This window comes from Mirounga angustirostris, unplaced genomic scaffold (assembly GCF_029215605.1).
Source record: "Mirounga angustirostris isolate CCGP_5_RB_7025 unplaced genomic scaffold, mMirAng1.0.hap1 SCAF_16, whole genome shotgun sequence".
In the NCBI taxonomy this organism is placed as follows: domain Eukaryota; kingdom Metazoa; phylum Chordata; class Mammalia; order Carnivora; family Phocidae; genus Mirounga; species Mirounga angustirostris.
The window spans coordinates 9,679,647-9,692,463 of record NW_026991724.1 but is presented as its reverse complement, the minus strand read 5'-3'; the positions used below and the strand labels follow the sequence as shown (position 1 = coordinate 9,692,463).

General features: G+C 40.0%; 1 protein-coding gene across 1 annotated transcript; it reads left to right on the top strand.

Annotated features, from left to right (window-relative positions):
* The first annotated feature begins 1,888 nt into the window (after positions 1-1,888).
* CLEC3A (C-type lectin domain family 3 member A) lies at positions 1,889-9,471 on the top strand. Its single transcript, XM_045890300.1, has 3 exons — positions 1,889-2,003; positions 7,087-7,170; positions 9,080-9,471. The coding sequence occupies exons 1-3, from the start codon at positions 1,889-1,891 to the stop codon at positions 9,469-9,471; spliced, it is 591 nt and encodes a 196-aa protein (XP_045746256.1).
* The last annotated feature ends 3,346 nt before the right edge of the window (positions 9,472-12,817 follow it).

The window sequence follows — 12,817 nt, the reverse complement described above, 5'->3', positions numbered from 1 at the left end:
AAGACAGCCTTTTCTTACAAATCTAGTTTGAACATAGCACAGATCAAAGATCCAAGAGAAATCATTAGCTTTCCACAACTGTTCTGTAACTCAAAATCTCTTCTCAGAGGAAAGGATTTAAGAAGCTGGAAAAAAGTATTTTCAATCAATCATAAGATCAGTTGTAAAGCATTGATCCTTTTCCCTATTCAAATCAAAGCATATTTTTCACAGGCCAGGTCAAAGGAGAGATCTTCCAGGGTCAATCAAAACTAGATTTTAAATTCTACTCCAATTCCACTGGAATCTGAGTGATGAACAAGTCCACTTAACTTTCCTGAGGCTCAGATTCAATCATCTGTAACTGGAGAAAATATTTATCCCGTAGGCTTGCTGTGAAGAATAAAAAGATCTGGTATTCCATGAAATGAATTGTACATACTATTATAATTGATGGTAAGGATGTTACAGATATTATTACTATTATTATCATTAAGCACTGGGCATTGTGCTAAGTGCTTATAGATATTATTTTATTTAATCTTTCCAACAGCCCTATAAAGTAGGCATTCCTAGCTCTGTGTGAGAATAGGCCCAGACAGGTTCAGTGACTTGCCCAAGAGCACACAGCTGATAAATGGGTGAAATATAAACTTGAACCCAGCTCAGCTTGTTTCCACAATGCTGTCAAGTGCCTACTCATAGATTGCCCAAATCAGTATAAGGATTCTGCATTATAAGTAAAATATTTATTTTTTATTTCACATTTACATTGCTAAACCATGTCAGACTTTTCTCTATCACTGATAGAGAAACTTAATAAGAACATTAATACTTCAGTGTTAATATGTGGGTAGGGTACAAAGAGGCTTTCACAGGAAGGCAACGAAGATAGATTAGACTGTGGTTTTCCAAGATCCAGAGGAAATGAATCATCCCTTGATTCTTCCTATGTTGTCTCAAAAAGAAAAAGAAAGATAATGGACGTCCCTTGATTTTGATACAAAAGCCTATCTAGTTCCTAGAATTTTTCCTAAAAAGCCCATTGTTAAGGTAAGAATAATTATACCGAGTCTTTCATTCTATTCTTCTGTTATTTCTGTATTCTCTTTGACAGTATTTTTTAAGTGTTTGGGGTAATTTCAAGGCAGAAAGTGTTGGGTGACAGGGATTTTCAAAATAGCTATAGTTGATATTTTATATTAATTCTTACAGAAATAATTCATCATCTTAATTTTCTTTTCATTCTAAAGTGTTTCCCAAAAATGTAACTCTTCATGAATTCACAAAATCCTAATAGAAAGCCTTCTGTTTGATCATGGACCATCCGCTTTGGCCACCCGTTACGCTCTGTGAGCAAACCATTCCCAAGTTTCACCTGAGCTGAGTAGACACATGAATGTGTGTAGACTCCAGCATCACACACACAGTCATACACATGCAGGAGCTTTCCTAGTTTTTTGGGTGTGCTTTATTTATTTATTTGCCCTGAAAACGGGACTGAATTTCCCAGATGATTAAGTGAACTTCAGAGCTCCAAATCAAGGGCTTAAATATTGGGGTCTTTACAGAGACTCCAAACCTCTTGGACTTTAAGAAAGAAGAAGAAGAAAGCAGGCAAAACCCTTTATCCCTTAGTTAAGTCTGAAAAGGCAAGTTAAGTAGAAAATGTAACAGGAACATTAAAAACACAAAAAGTCTAACCTGAGACACAAGAACAAGGGGCCACCTTCTGCTGTGGCCAGCCAAGGAATTCAAACATTTCGTCAGCAGGATTCCAGCCAATCTTCACTTGAGCTTTTATAAAGCTGGCCCCAGGCATTCCAGAGCAAGATGTAGCTGCGCAGTCTACTTGCTTCTTAGCTACTTCACAGGAGCTGGCAGTGGTCCTCAGACTTGCCCAAAAGCCATGGCAAAGAATGGACTCGTAATTTATATCCTGGTTATCACCTTACTCCTGGACCAGACCACCAGCCACACATCCAAATTTAAAGCCAGGAAGCACAGCAAACGCCGAGTGAAAGGTAACAGGGCTTTTCAGGCCAGCAAAATTCTAGGCTTGCTCAGTGTGGGGAGGGACTGGGCAATATTCATTTCCAAACTCTTCCAGGAGAACTGTCTCTGGTGAAAGTACCATGCCATCATGTGGATATGGCATTTCAGGGGACTGAGTGACCTTTTAATTCTCTGGAATAGTTTGATATTTAAAGGAATCATGCAGTGGGGTCCTTTTTTTTTTAATAGAAAAAGTTTCTGTGTTGTATATCCTTTGTCAAGTGAGCTTAGCCACGAAGAATGTTCTTCAGAGGGAGGTAACCCGGATACGTGGATATCTGGTTATTATGAACAAGGGGTCAAGTAGAATAGACTGATTAATAATTAGAGTATACTGTTTCATTCCTAGATATTATATAACTGTTCAAATATATTTGTAAGATAACTAAATCTTATTAAATGTATACTCAAGGTTAGACCATTTTGTCACTGGTTATCACAAAGGTATACTTTCATACCTTTGACAATATAAAGACAGTCTAGGGCGCCTGGGTGGCTCAGATGGTTAAGCATCTGCCTTCGGCTCAGGTCATGATCCCGGACTCCTGGGATAGAGTCCCGCATCGGGTTCCCTGCTCAGCGGGGAGCCCGGTTCTCCCTCTGCCTCTCTCTCTGTCTCTTATGAATAAATAAATAAAATCTTTAAAAAAAAAGTCTATACTACACATTTAAGTTTTTTCATGTCAGAGAGAAATTGAACCTCTTTTTAAACTTAAAAATATTTCAACATACAAAGTCATGTAGCGTTTGAAAAAAATTTTTTTTTAAGATTTTATTTATTTATTAGGGAGAGAGAGAAAGCACAAGCAGGGGGAGTGGCAGGCAGAGGGAGAAGCAGGCTTCTAGCCGGGCAGGGAGCTCGATGTGGGACTCCATCCCAGGACCCTGGGATCATGACCTGAGCAGAAGGCAGACACTTAACCGACTGAGCCACCCAGGCGTCCCTATGTTTGAAACATTTTAATGCAAAACTGTATCTCCAAGCAATCCCCAAATCTGGATGGCTTGAACTGGGTTAAGAGGTAAAAAAGAAAAAAAGGGGTTCCTGGGTGGCTCAGTCAGTTAAGTGACCAACTCTTGCTTTCAGCTCAGGTTATGATCTCAGGGTCATGATTTCAGGGTCGTGAGATCAAGCCTTGCGCTGGGCTCTGCACTCAGTGGGAGTCTGCTTGACATTCTCTCTCTCCCTCTGCCCCTCCCCCCTGCTCACTCTCTTTCTCTCTCAAATAAGTAAATCTTTAAAAAAGAAAAAACAAATCTTGCAAAAAACAAAGATGACAGCAATTTATTTGCAATATGCTGAAAGCATAGCAAGAGGAAAAAAGTATCAAGGGAGACAAAGAGTGATGTTTTAGTTCATTCTCTGAGTCATTTTCATTTTCCTATCAGCATATTTCAAGGTCAGTATTATGACACTATTTCCTTAACAATTTCACCTCATTAGTAACAAAACATATGAAACATACCAACAAAGTGCAAGGCAGACTTGACACAACATGGATGGCTGGTGGGTTAAAAAGGAGGCTTGTCTTGCTGTGTGCTCTGCGTATTATAAAGTGCCCTAAAAAGGGGGCATTTATTTCTATGATTTAGGTCTGATGCAAGATTTCTTCAGTGGACTCTTTTTCCTTATACAATATTAAACTTTCCTGTTACCTCTTTTAAATGGAAGGTTAAAATACTTCTCATACGTGGTATAGTATACTGGTGAAGATGAGGGCAGGGGAAGGAGGGAGGGAGAAGATATTGTGTGACCATGTGGCGTATTTTTCCTGCCAGCATCTCTTCACCGCCAGGAGGCAGTGGCAAAGTGGTGACCACCCAGTAGGGATGTGGACAGGGCTGTGAACATGTGGGTGTGTGTGTGTGTGCTATGGGGATGTTTCTGAAGCCATTCGGTTCAGGTCATGCAGAGCTCCCCCCACCCCACTCCAGCCACACGCATGTATACCCACATGCTCTTCTTCCCTGTTTGCCTTTTAACTGACTGCGCACACCTCTTCAGCATCATCCTCCCGAAGGAGTTTTTGTGAGTTTTTGCTATTAAGTCCAAAAAAGCAGATTCTACAGCAGTAAGTGATGCAATAAGCCTAAACTTACCAAACACTTCTCTCTCCGCTAACACATACAATTTTAAAACATTTTAAGTATCTGGTAATTATACCAAACTTTATGAAATCAAAAATGAAAGCCATTTTTTCTCTCCCAATCCTCTTCACAAAATTACCCACTATTACGTGTTGGGAAATGATATTCCCAGAGTTCTTCTAATGCACAATTAAAACCTGCTATTTTTAACCAAATAAGAATTGGCTATTAATTTATTTCATCCACCGAATCTTGGATAACTATCAACATAAGGGATACATCAGTCCTTAAAGTAGGTGCATAATATTCCATTGCACAGATGGGTCGTGATTCATGTCATCTGTTCTCTCTTGGTGAACTTCTATGTGGCTTCCATTCTATTGTTTTTGATCCACTGCCTCAGTGAACTGCTTTGTACACATATATTGAACCCATGCTAGGTAGGATGTTATGATACACCTCTAGAAAACTGCAGGTTCATCACACTTTCCAACTGTCTCCCAAAATAATATCATCAACCCACAATGCTCCCATCTTCAGCATATGAGAGTGACCATTCCCACACACCTTGACAACGTAACATCATATCATCAGCTTAAGCTCTGTCAACCTAACCAAAAACCAAAATACCTCTCTTTTAATTTGCATTTCTTTGGTTGTTAAAAAGGTTGACACTTTTTGGTTGTTAATGAGGATGAGGTAGATTTCATAGATTTACTGGTCATTTTCCGGGAATTATTTCTGCATTTCTATACTGAAACTACTTTTGGAGAAAAACAATAATAAAATGAGAGGGAGTTTTTGTTGTTGTTATTGTTGTTTTACTCAAAATGGCAATCGGGGGACTTAACTCAAAAACAAAATTTCCCTGGTAATTTAACTCATAGGTCTCAATAAATTATATGTTGCAGAAATGAATAAAATTTAATTTTTTAAAAAAGATTTTATTTAGTTACTCGACAGAGAGAGACACAGCGAGAGAGGGAACGCAAGCAGGGGGAGTGGGAGAGGGAGAAGCAGGCTTCCCACGGAGCAGGGAGCCTGATGCGGCGCTCGATCCCAGGACCCTGGGATCACGACCCGAGCCGAAGGCAGACGCTTAACAACTGAGCCACCCAGGCGCCCCTAAAATTTAATTTTTTAAAATTTATTTTATTTTATTATTATTATTTTTAAAGATTTTATTTATTTTGACAGAGAGAGACAGCGAGAGAGGGAACACAAGCAGGGGGGAATGGAAGAGGGTGAAGCAGGCCTCTGCCAAGCAGAGCGCCCGATGCGGGGCTCCATCCCAGGACCCTGGGATCATGACCTGAGCCGAAGGCAGACGCTTAATGACTGAGCCACCCAGGCGCCCCTAAATTTTAATTTTTAAATTGAAATATTCCCTGTATTCATTGTAGACAAAACACATCCACATTTGTCACAAAGGTTAGAAGCAGAAGCCAAGTCACCTGGACAATGATTTCCATAATGATTTCCCAGGAGCCTAATGTTATTCATGTCTTCATGTTAATTATAACGTTTACAGCTTCCCTGTGGAGGCCACATACTTATATAGAATGAAGCAGGAAGCTGAGAGGGAAGGCGGATGACTTGTATGGCTGACAATTTGAAACTTGGAAGCAAGTCTTCAGCGGTCTTTGTGAGCCTGGCCTCCAACAGTTGATGGTTTTGCATTCTGAATGTACCCTTACATTTATTCTGGATCGAATGGTCTCTGAGGAAATTCTTGGGTTACTGTATTTCTGAGCTGAGCTACTGGATGCTTTCAGAATTGATTTGCAACATCAAGTGAAACAGAGGTGGGGTCCACCCCTGGGTATCCCAGAAGGCTTTCTTAACCCAGCGTGGAAACACCTGACTTGCAAAGCGCATGTTAAAGAGGATGATGAATCAGCATGTGTGGATTTGGGGACGGTCCTGAAAAACCCAGGATAGAACACAGATTCCCCATACGGCATCTATATAAGGAGGCAGGTGGGGACAGCTCATCCCAAGCTTTAAGCATCTTCTCTGTTCAAGGGCATGTGCTAGGGATCAGGCAATTACTGTGCAGGAGCAGATCAGAAGGATGTGACGAGCACAGACTTGGAGTAAGACAGATTCAAATCTTGACTGCACCTTACTAGCTGGCTAGCCTATGGCAGGTTAATTTGACTTCCTGTGCCTCTATTTCTTCTGTGAACTGAGGATATTGATGGTATCTATCTCACAGGAATACTGAAAGAATTAAGCTCCTGGTGTACAGTATATGGTGGCTCTTAATATTTTTCCTTTTTGTTATTTATTACAATTTATTATAATTCTTGCCTTTGAAGAGTTCAAACTGTCAATTTCTAAGACAGACCCCATCAGTCCTAGAATCTTGTCTATTCATTCAACAAACATTATGTGCAGCTATTATGTGCCAAGCACTGTGTTAAGCACCAAGAGCACCATGCACAGTAAGACACATGAAATTAAGTAAGTAAAAATATAGATTAAAGTGCTCAGGAGAAAAGTAAAGGTTCAAAGAAAGAGATTAGTCAGACAGATGTTAAAGTAGAGACGATGACCAGAAAAGCCTTCTGGAAAAGAGATTTCAGCTCAATGAGGAGATGGACAAGAGCTGGAGCAAGAGTGTTCCAGGCAGGAGGAACCCAAAGGAATGGATGCTGAGATGACACACCTTACTCTGAAAGTCAACAAGTCTGATGCCTGATGGAGGGAGAGTCCCACAGGATGGGGCTGGAGAGGCACAGCAGCCCTGTCTCAAAGAAGGACCATCTAGAATTATTACCACAACCAAGCTCTTATGAATCTTCCTGGCCAACATATTGTCATCCATTAATTTTCATGTACACTTGGCTCAGTTTCATCAAAACCACCCTCACCTTAGATTCTGGGTTCCAAAATTTTATTTTATTTTTATCTTATTTTAATCTTACGCTTTTCATTCCTCCTACCCTAAAATATCCCCAGAAAAGGATGGAGACCTGAAGACTCAAATTGAAAAGCTCTGGAGAGAAGTCAATGCCCTGAAGGAAATGCAAGCCCTACAGACAGGTAAGACCCGACTCATCAATGCCTTGTCTCAAAAGAGATAGGAAAAGAAATCGTGATTTGCCAGTAATTCAAACCATTATCTAGAGTACACGTCAAGTTCTAGGTCACACTTTTTATTTTATTTTTTAAAGATTTTATTTATTTGAGAGAGAGAGAGAGAGAGAAGGAGCAGGGGGAGGGACAGAGGGATAGGGAGAAGCAGACTTCCCGCTGAGCAGGGATCCTGACGCGGGGCTTGATCCCAGGACTCTGGGATCATGACCTGAGCTGAAGGCAGATGCTTAACCCACTAAGCCACCCAGGCACCCCTAGGCACACTTTTTAAAAGACACATTGGCAACCCAGAGAGGCGTCCAGGAGAAAGGATTCAAAAGCTGGGCAGACAACTGTTTGGGGAAATCAGCTTGATTTTCTACTCCCTTCTCCTATATATGGGTGGTAGAGAAATAAAAATAAACATTTCAATAATACATTTTAAAAGCTTGTTCATAATTCTTCTCTAATAGGCAATGAAACAGAATTGAAGCAAATATTAACTGGTGAAAATAATTAGCACTCATTAGATGTTTACTAAGTGCCCATTGGGAGATCTGCTGAGGTTCAACTAAACATAGGATCACAGGACTCACTCTGGCCACATGGAGCACCAGATGCAAATGGAAGGCCATTGGTTAGAACCACAGCTTGCCATTCCTCTTTACATGGGGGTAGAGCTCCCAGCAACCTAAAAGCTACCCTCCTTGGCTCCCAGGGTAAGGAAAAGAGAGCCACACTGGGTGGGTTCAAGAACAGCCCTTGCCCACAATGCTTATACCCCTGGGATCCAACACTTTACAAAGCAACTCCAAAAACAGAACTTCAAGGGTCCTTCAAGAGACCTGTCCAATTATAAGAGTTACCACTTTCAGGGAAGACTAAAGTTATGGCCTTCCATCGAGGATTTATAACTCCCAGGCCAGCTATATATGACCAGTTCAAGGTCATTTTTACCATAAGCAATTTTGCCTAGTAATACTGTTGACATATTCCCTTTATCAGGTTTCTAGGATCAGAATTCAGAAGTTAAAGGAAGATCAAATGACCAGACAAGACAGAAGGCAAAAGAGTTTTATTAACGCTTTCCCCACAGCTGGGCACTATAAATACTTTACAAATATTAACACACTAGTCCTCCAACAATTTATGAGATAGGTGCCATTATGATTATCCTCATTTTACAGACGAGGAAACTGAGGCACAGAGACATTAAGTATTTTCTCTAACAATTGCACACCTAATAAATGTCAGAGCCTGGTTCTCCAATGCTTTGCCCTAAAACTATCTTTATGTTTGGTTTATCCTGGATAACCTAAACAATATTACCGGGGCTGAGTTACCTGCATAACAAAACCATTGTCTCTCCATATGTCAACTCACACTTCTGTTTTTGTTTGTTTTTTAAATAATTATGAAACACCACCCAGTTCCAGAAGTTCCAAGGAAATCAGCACACAGTAGAGCTATACAAACTACCAAGCATGTGTCTATCAGAGCAGCATGGGCTAAAAATGTTTTGAGGGTGGGGCAGACCTGGATTTATGTAGTTATGATCTTATCTGCTATGTAACTTATGTTTTTACACAGTAAGTCGTTACAAGTAACAACTTCTGTAAGCCTCAATATCCTGATCTCTATAAGTGGGAGTAATAAAATCTCACTTTCTGGGACTGCTGTGATTATTACATGAGTTCATTATTATAAAGTGCTTAGCACAGGGTCTGACACATACAAAATCTCCAATAAATATTAATTCATCATTATGATGACCCATCATTCAATCCACAAATATTAATTGCTATTTTCCAAGTCCAGTCCTGGATGCAAAACACTCAAAAAGCACCTTAACATATCAAATTTCACATCTTTACAGTCTGTCTCCGAGGCACAAAAGTTCACAAGAAATGCTACCTTGCTTCGGAAGGCTTGAAGCACTTCCATGAAGCCAACGAAGACTGCATCTCCAAGGGAGGAACCTTGGTTATCCCCAGAAACTCTGATGAAATCAATGCCCTCCGAGACTATGGTAAAAGCAGCCTTCCAGGAGTCAGTGACTTTTGGCTGGGCATCAATGACATGGTCACAGAGGGCAAGTTTGTTGATGTCCATGGAGTCACCATCTCCTTCCTCAACTGGGACCGTGCACAGCCTAACGGCGGTAAGCGAGAAAACTGTGCCCTGTTCTCCCAGTCAGCTCAGGGCAAATGGAGTGACGAGGTCTGTCGTAGCAGCAAGAGGTACATATGCGAATTTATCATCCCTTAATAGGCTCTTCTCAAAAATGCAAGATCGGTCACGATTTATAGGCTGATGGTTCACAAGAGTAAGTCAGAATTGTCACACGGGCATCTGTGTCCATAGGAATACAGGAGTCAGCCAATTTTGCTACCACATTTCATTGTGATTCTGCCCTCCATGGGGTATAGGAGATCAGAAAATAATGACCCAGCTATGTGCACAATGTTAATGTGGCTTCTGCAAAATGGGCTATCAAATCCTTCCCACTTTCCTAGGCCCTCTCCCTTGTATAGAAACCACGTCTGTGTTAAGAACACAACAGCTACCTGGAAGATTTTCCCTTTAAAGTTTAGTATGTATTTGATTGATGAGAATTCTCTCAATCAGAGAGTCTGGGTGTGATATAATCCAGAAACCTCAGTCTGATGCCCAGTCTGTTCCACCCCAGTCATAGCACCTTGCTAGCCCATAACCTTTTCTGAGTTGCTGCATCCCCTGGTGGGACCTGCATCTTGTCTGCCACATCAGAACATGGATGTCTCAGAAATGTTCTGATTTAACTTTGTTTTCTTCATGACCCTTTCCCTCCACCATATACACACACTGATTTTGAAAATGCCTAGTCAGGTTCTGAAAGGAAATGATAAAGTAGCATATTTGGTCAATGTTTAGTCCCAGAATTACAATACAATTTCTGAGTCAAACGGGTAACCCTAAGGCAGAGTGTATGGGAAAATAAGTAAGAAAAAAATATGTCTACTTCTCCCTGGCTTTAGTAACCTTATCCTCCTGGATGAAATCGAGGGTTGATATTATATATGTCATTTCCTTTTTTATATACTTTATGTACTTATATATATATTTAAACAAGCATATACTGAAGTCTATTAGGGGCAATCTATCTTTTGAAGTTGAACATTGGATTTAAATAATACTATTTTGTAGTCATACATCTATGCAATATTTTATTCTGTCAAATGCTATTTCCATTAAATAGTTTAACTAGATTGTACAAAATAACATCATTGCCTAATATGAAATTACAAAGCTTAGGCCTGAGGGAAATGGGCTTTTTAGAAGCCAAAAATTCTAAGTGTATTCTGTTCTTCAAATGTCATTTTTTTCTTTAAATATCAAATATGTTTTATGAACAATATCTTTCTCTGCAAACTTTAATTACGTGTGCTTGGAATTAAGTTTTAGTTTTTTTCACTGCACAATAAAGCCTGAGTTCTGGTTGATGCGGATGTATTTGGATGTTGATTAATTATTCAAACTACATTGGTTTATACCAAACTTGGCACAATTTGGGGGAGGAAATACCCTGGATCTGACTGAACTGGTGATTTAGATGTCTTAGGAGAATAATTTTACATGACAATAAAGAGTTAAGTCTGGAGGGAAGAGGAGAATATTAAAAAGAAAGTTGTACCTCCAATTGTTTTTGGTTGACCCTGCCCAATCCTCTATTCCAACAAAGCCAAAATCCCCTCAAAGATTATGACAATAATAAAATTAGTAGACATTAATGGTAGTAAAATCTTATCATACTCCAGGTACAGTGCCAAATTTTACATAATTCTCATTAATCTCCAAAACAACCCTGGGAATTAGGCTCTAGAATTATTCCACTTCACATAAAGAAGAACAAACCGAAAAGAAGAGATATGTGCTAACTTGCCCCACATCACACTCCAGGAAGGAGTGGAATTGTGACCAGAACTTAAAAAGTTGACTCAGATCCTACATCTTTGGCAACTAGGGGGAATTGTGACAACGTCAAGCCTGTTCAAGTAGGCAATTTAAGTGGATTCTAATCCATTCTCCCAGTTTCTATCATTTGGGGTAACATTTTAGGCAACAGATGACCTTGATGAGGCATTCAGTCTGAGTTTGTCTCAAAAGGGTGAATAAAGACAACCAGGGTTCATACAAGTCAGTGTCAGAGTTTGGGTCTCCAGGAGACGGGGCTTATAGATACAATGATCCTCTCCCAAGTACCCCAACCAGAAAGATCAAGAGAAGAAGCTTAATTCAAAAGATGAAGGTTAGTGAGGGGAATTCAGATGAGTTTAGCATGAGGAAGAGCAAATGAATGGGGGACAGAGCAAGACCAGAAGAAGCGGATTAAGAGCTTATCTGGTTTGCTGAGGGCAAAACTCATGACCTTGACTTCATTATTTGGTCAACAAATTATCCAAAAGCCATACCCACAAGATTCAATAACCTAGATTTCCCTTTGGTCTATTTTGCTTGTTGGACACTACTCAGCAAACAACTATTTGTCTTCAGACAAGATTAATAAACAGACCTTAACTCTTAGGCCAACTTTTCTGTCTCCATGAAAGTTACCACACTAGGTAGAGAATGTGGACAGACATCCTGAAGTTTGGTGGTAAGAGTGCCTGAGCAATTAGTAATGTCTCTCACAACCTCATGGTAGGAGGACATCAACATTTGCACTATTGCCATCCCTAGGGTGTGCACTTGGCTTCCTGAGAATATCAACTATATTCAAAGCCCAACCTTCAAGGCCCTACAAGACTTCCAGGAATCTGATTCTAGTCTCTAGAGCAGTGCTTCTCAAACTTTCTTTTCCTTACAAATCACCTGAGAAACTTGTTAAGTTACAGATCCTGAGGGTCTGGGCTGAGGCCCTAGATTCTGCATTTCTAAAAGTTTACAGCTGAAACCAAGAGTACTAGATCACACACCCCGGTCTGATGGCAAGGGCCTAAAGCCTTAGTTACTTGCCTAGAGACAGTCTCTGATGGATTCCTGCAAGTTTGCTTTTCTTTAACTCAAATGTCAAGGGTAACATCTGCGGTTCATCTGAGTGAAGAACAATACTGAGAGCAATTTTTCTACCTACCACAGATGCCTCTATCCATATCATTAAATGAGGTACAAGGTAAAAAGTCAATTAGTTAAAGGAAATATCAATAAGAGAGGCTCGAATTCATGATGTGAAGGAGGACTTACTGCAATGATCAATGATTTCTTTCTCTTCCCTAGCACTGCTGAATAGCATTTCTTAAGCTAAAAATAAAGAGTTATAGTCTTTCCTGCTTTCACAGTAGTGAAAACTAATCATATCCTCACCAAATAAAGCACATGTAATGAATGAAGTAGTCCACAAATTCAGCTACTTAAGTAGCTCATTTAATCTGATGTCAGAAATTCAGAGGGTAGCTACTAACTATAAAGCACTTTGTTAGGTAATATTGGAGGGACAGAAAATAAGGGAGTTATGGTTCCTACACTGAAGGATGTAACAACACGGCACACAGGAGGAGAGCAAGACTATTCACTGAAGTCTAAGAAGAAAATATTAGTACCTCTATATTTACATATGGAAGTTAAGTGGACTATA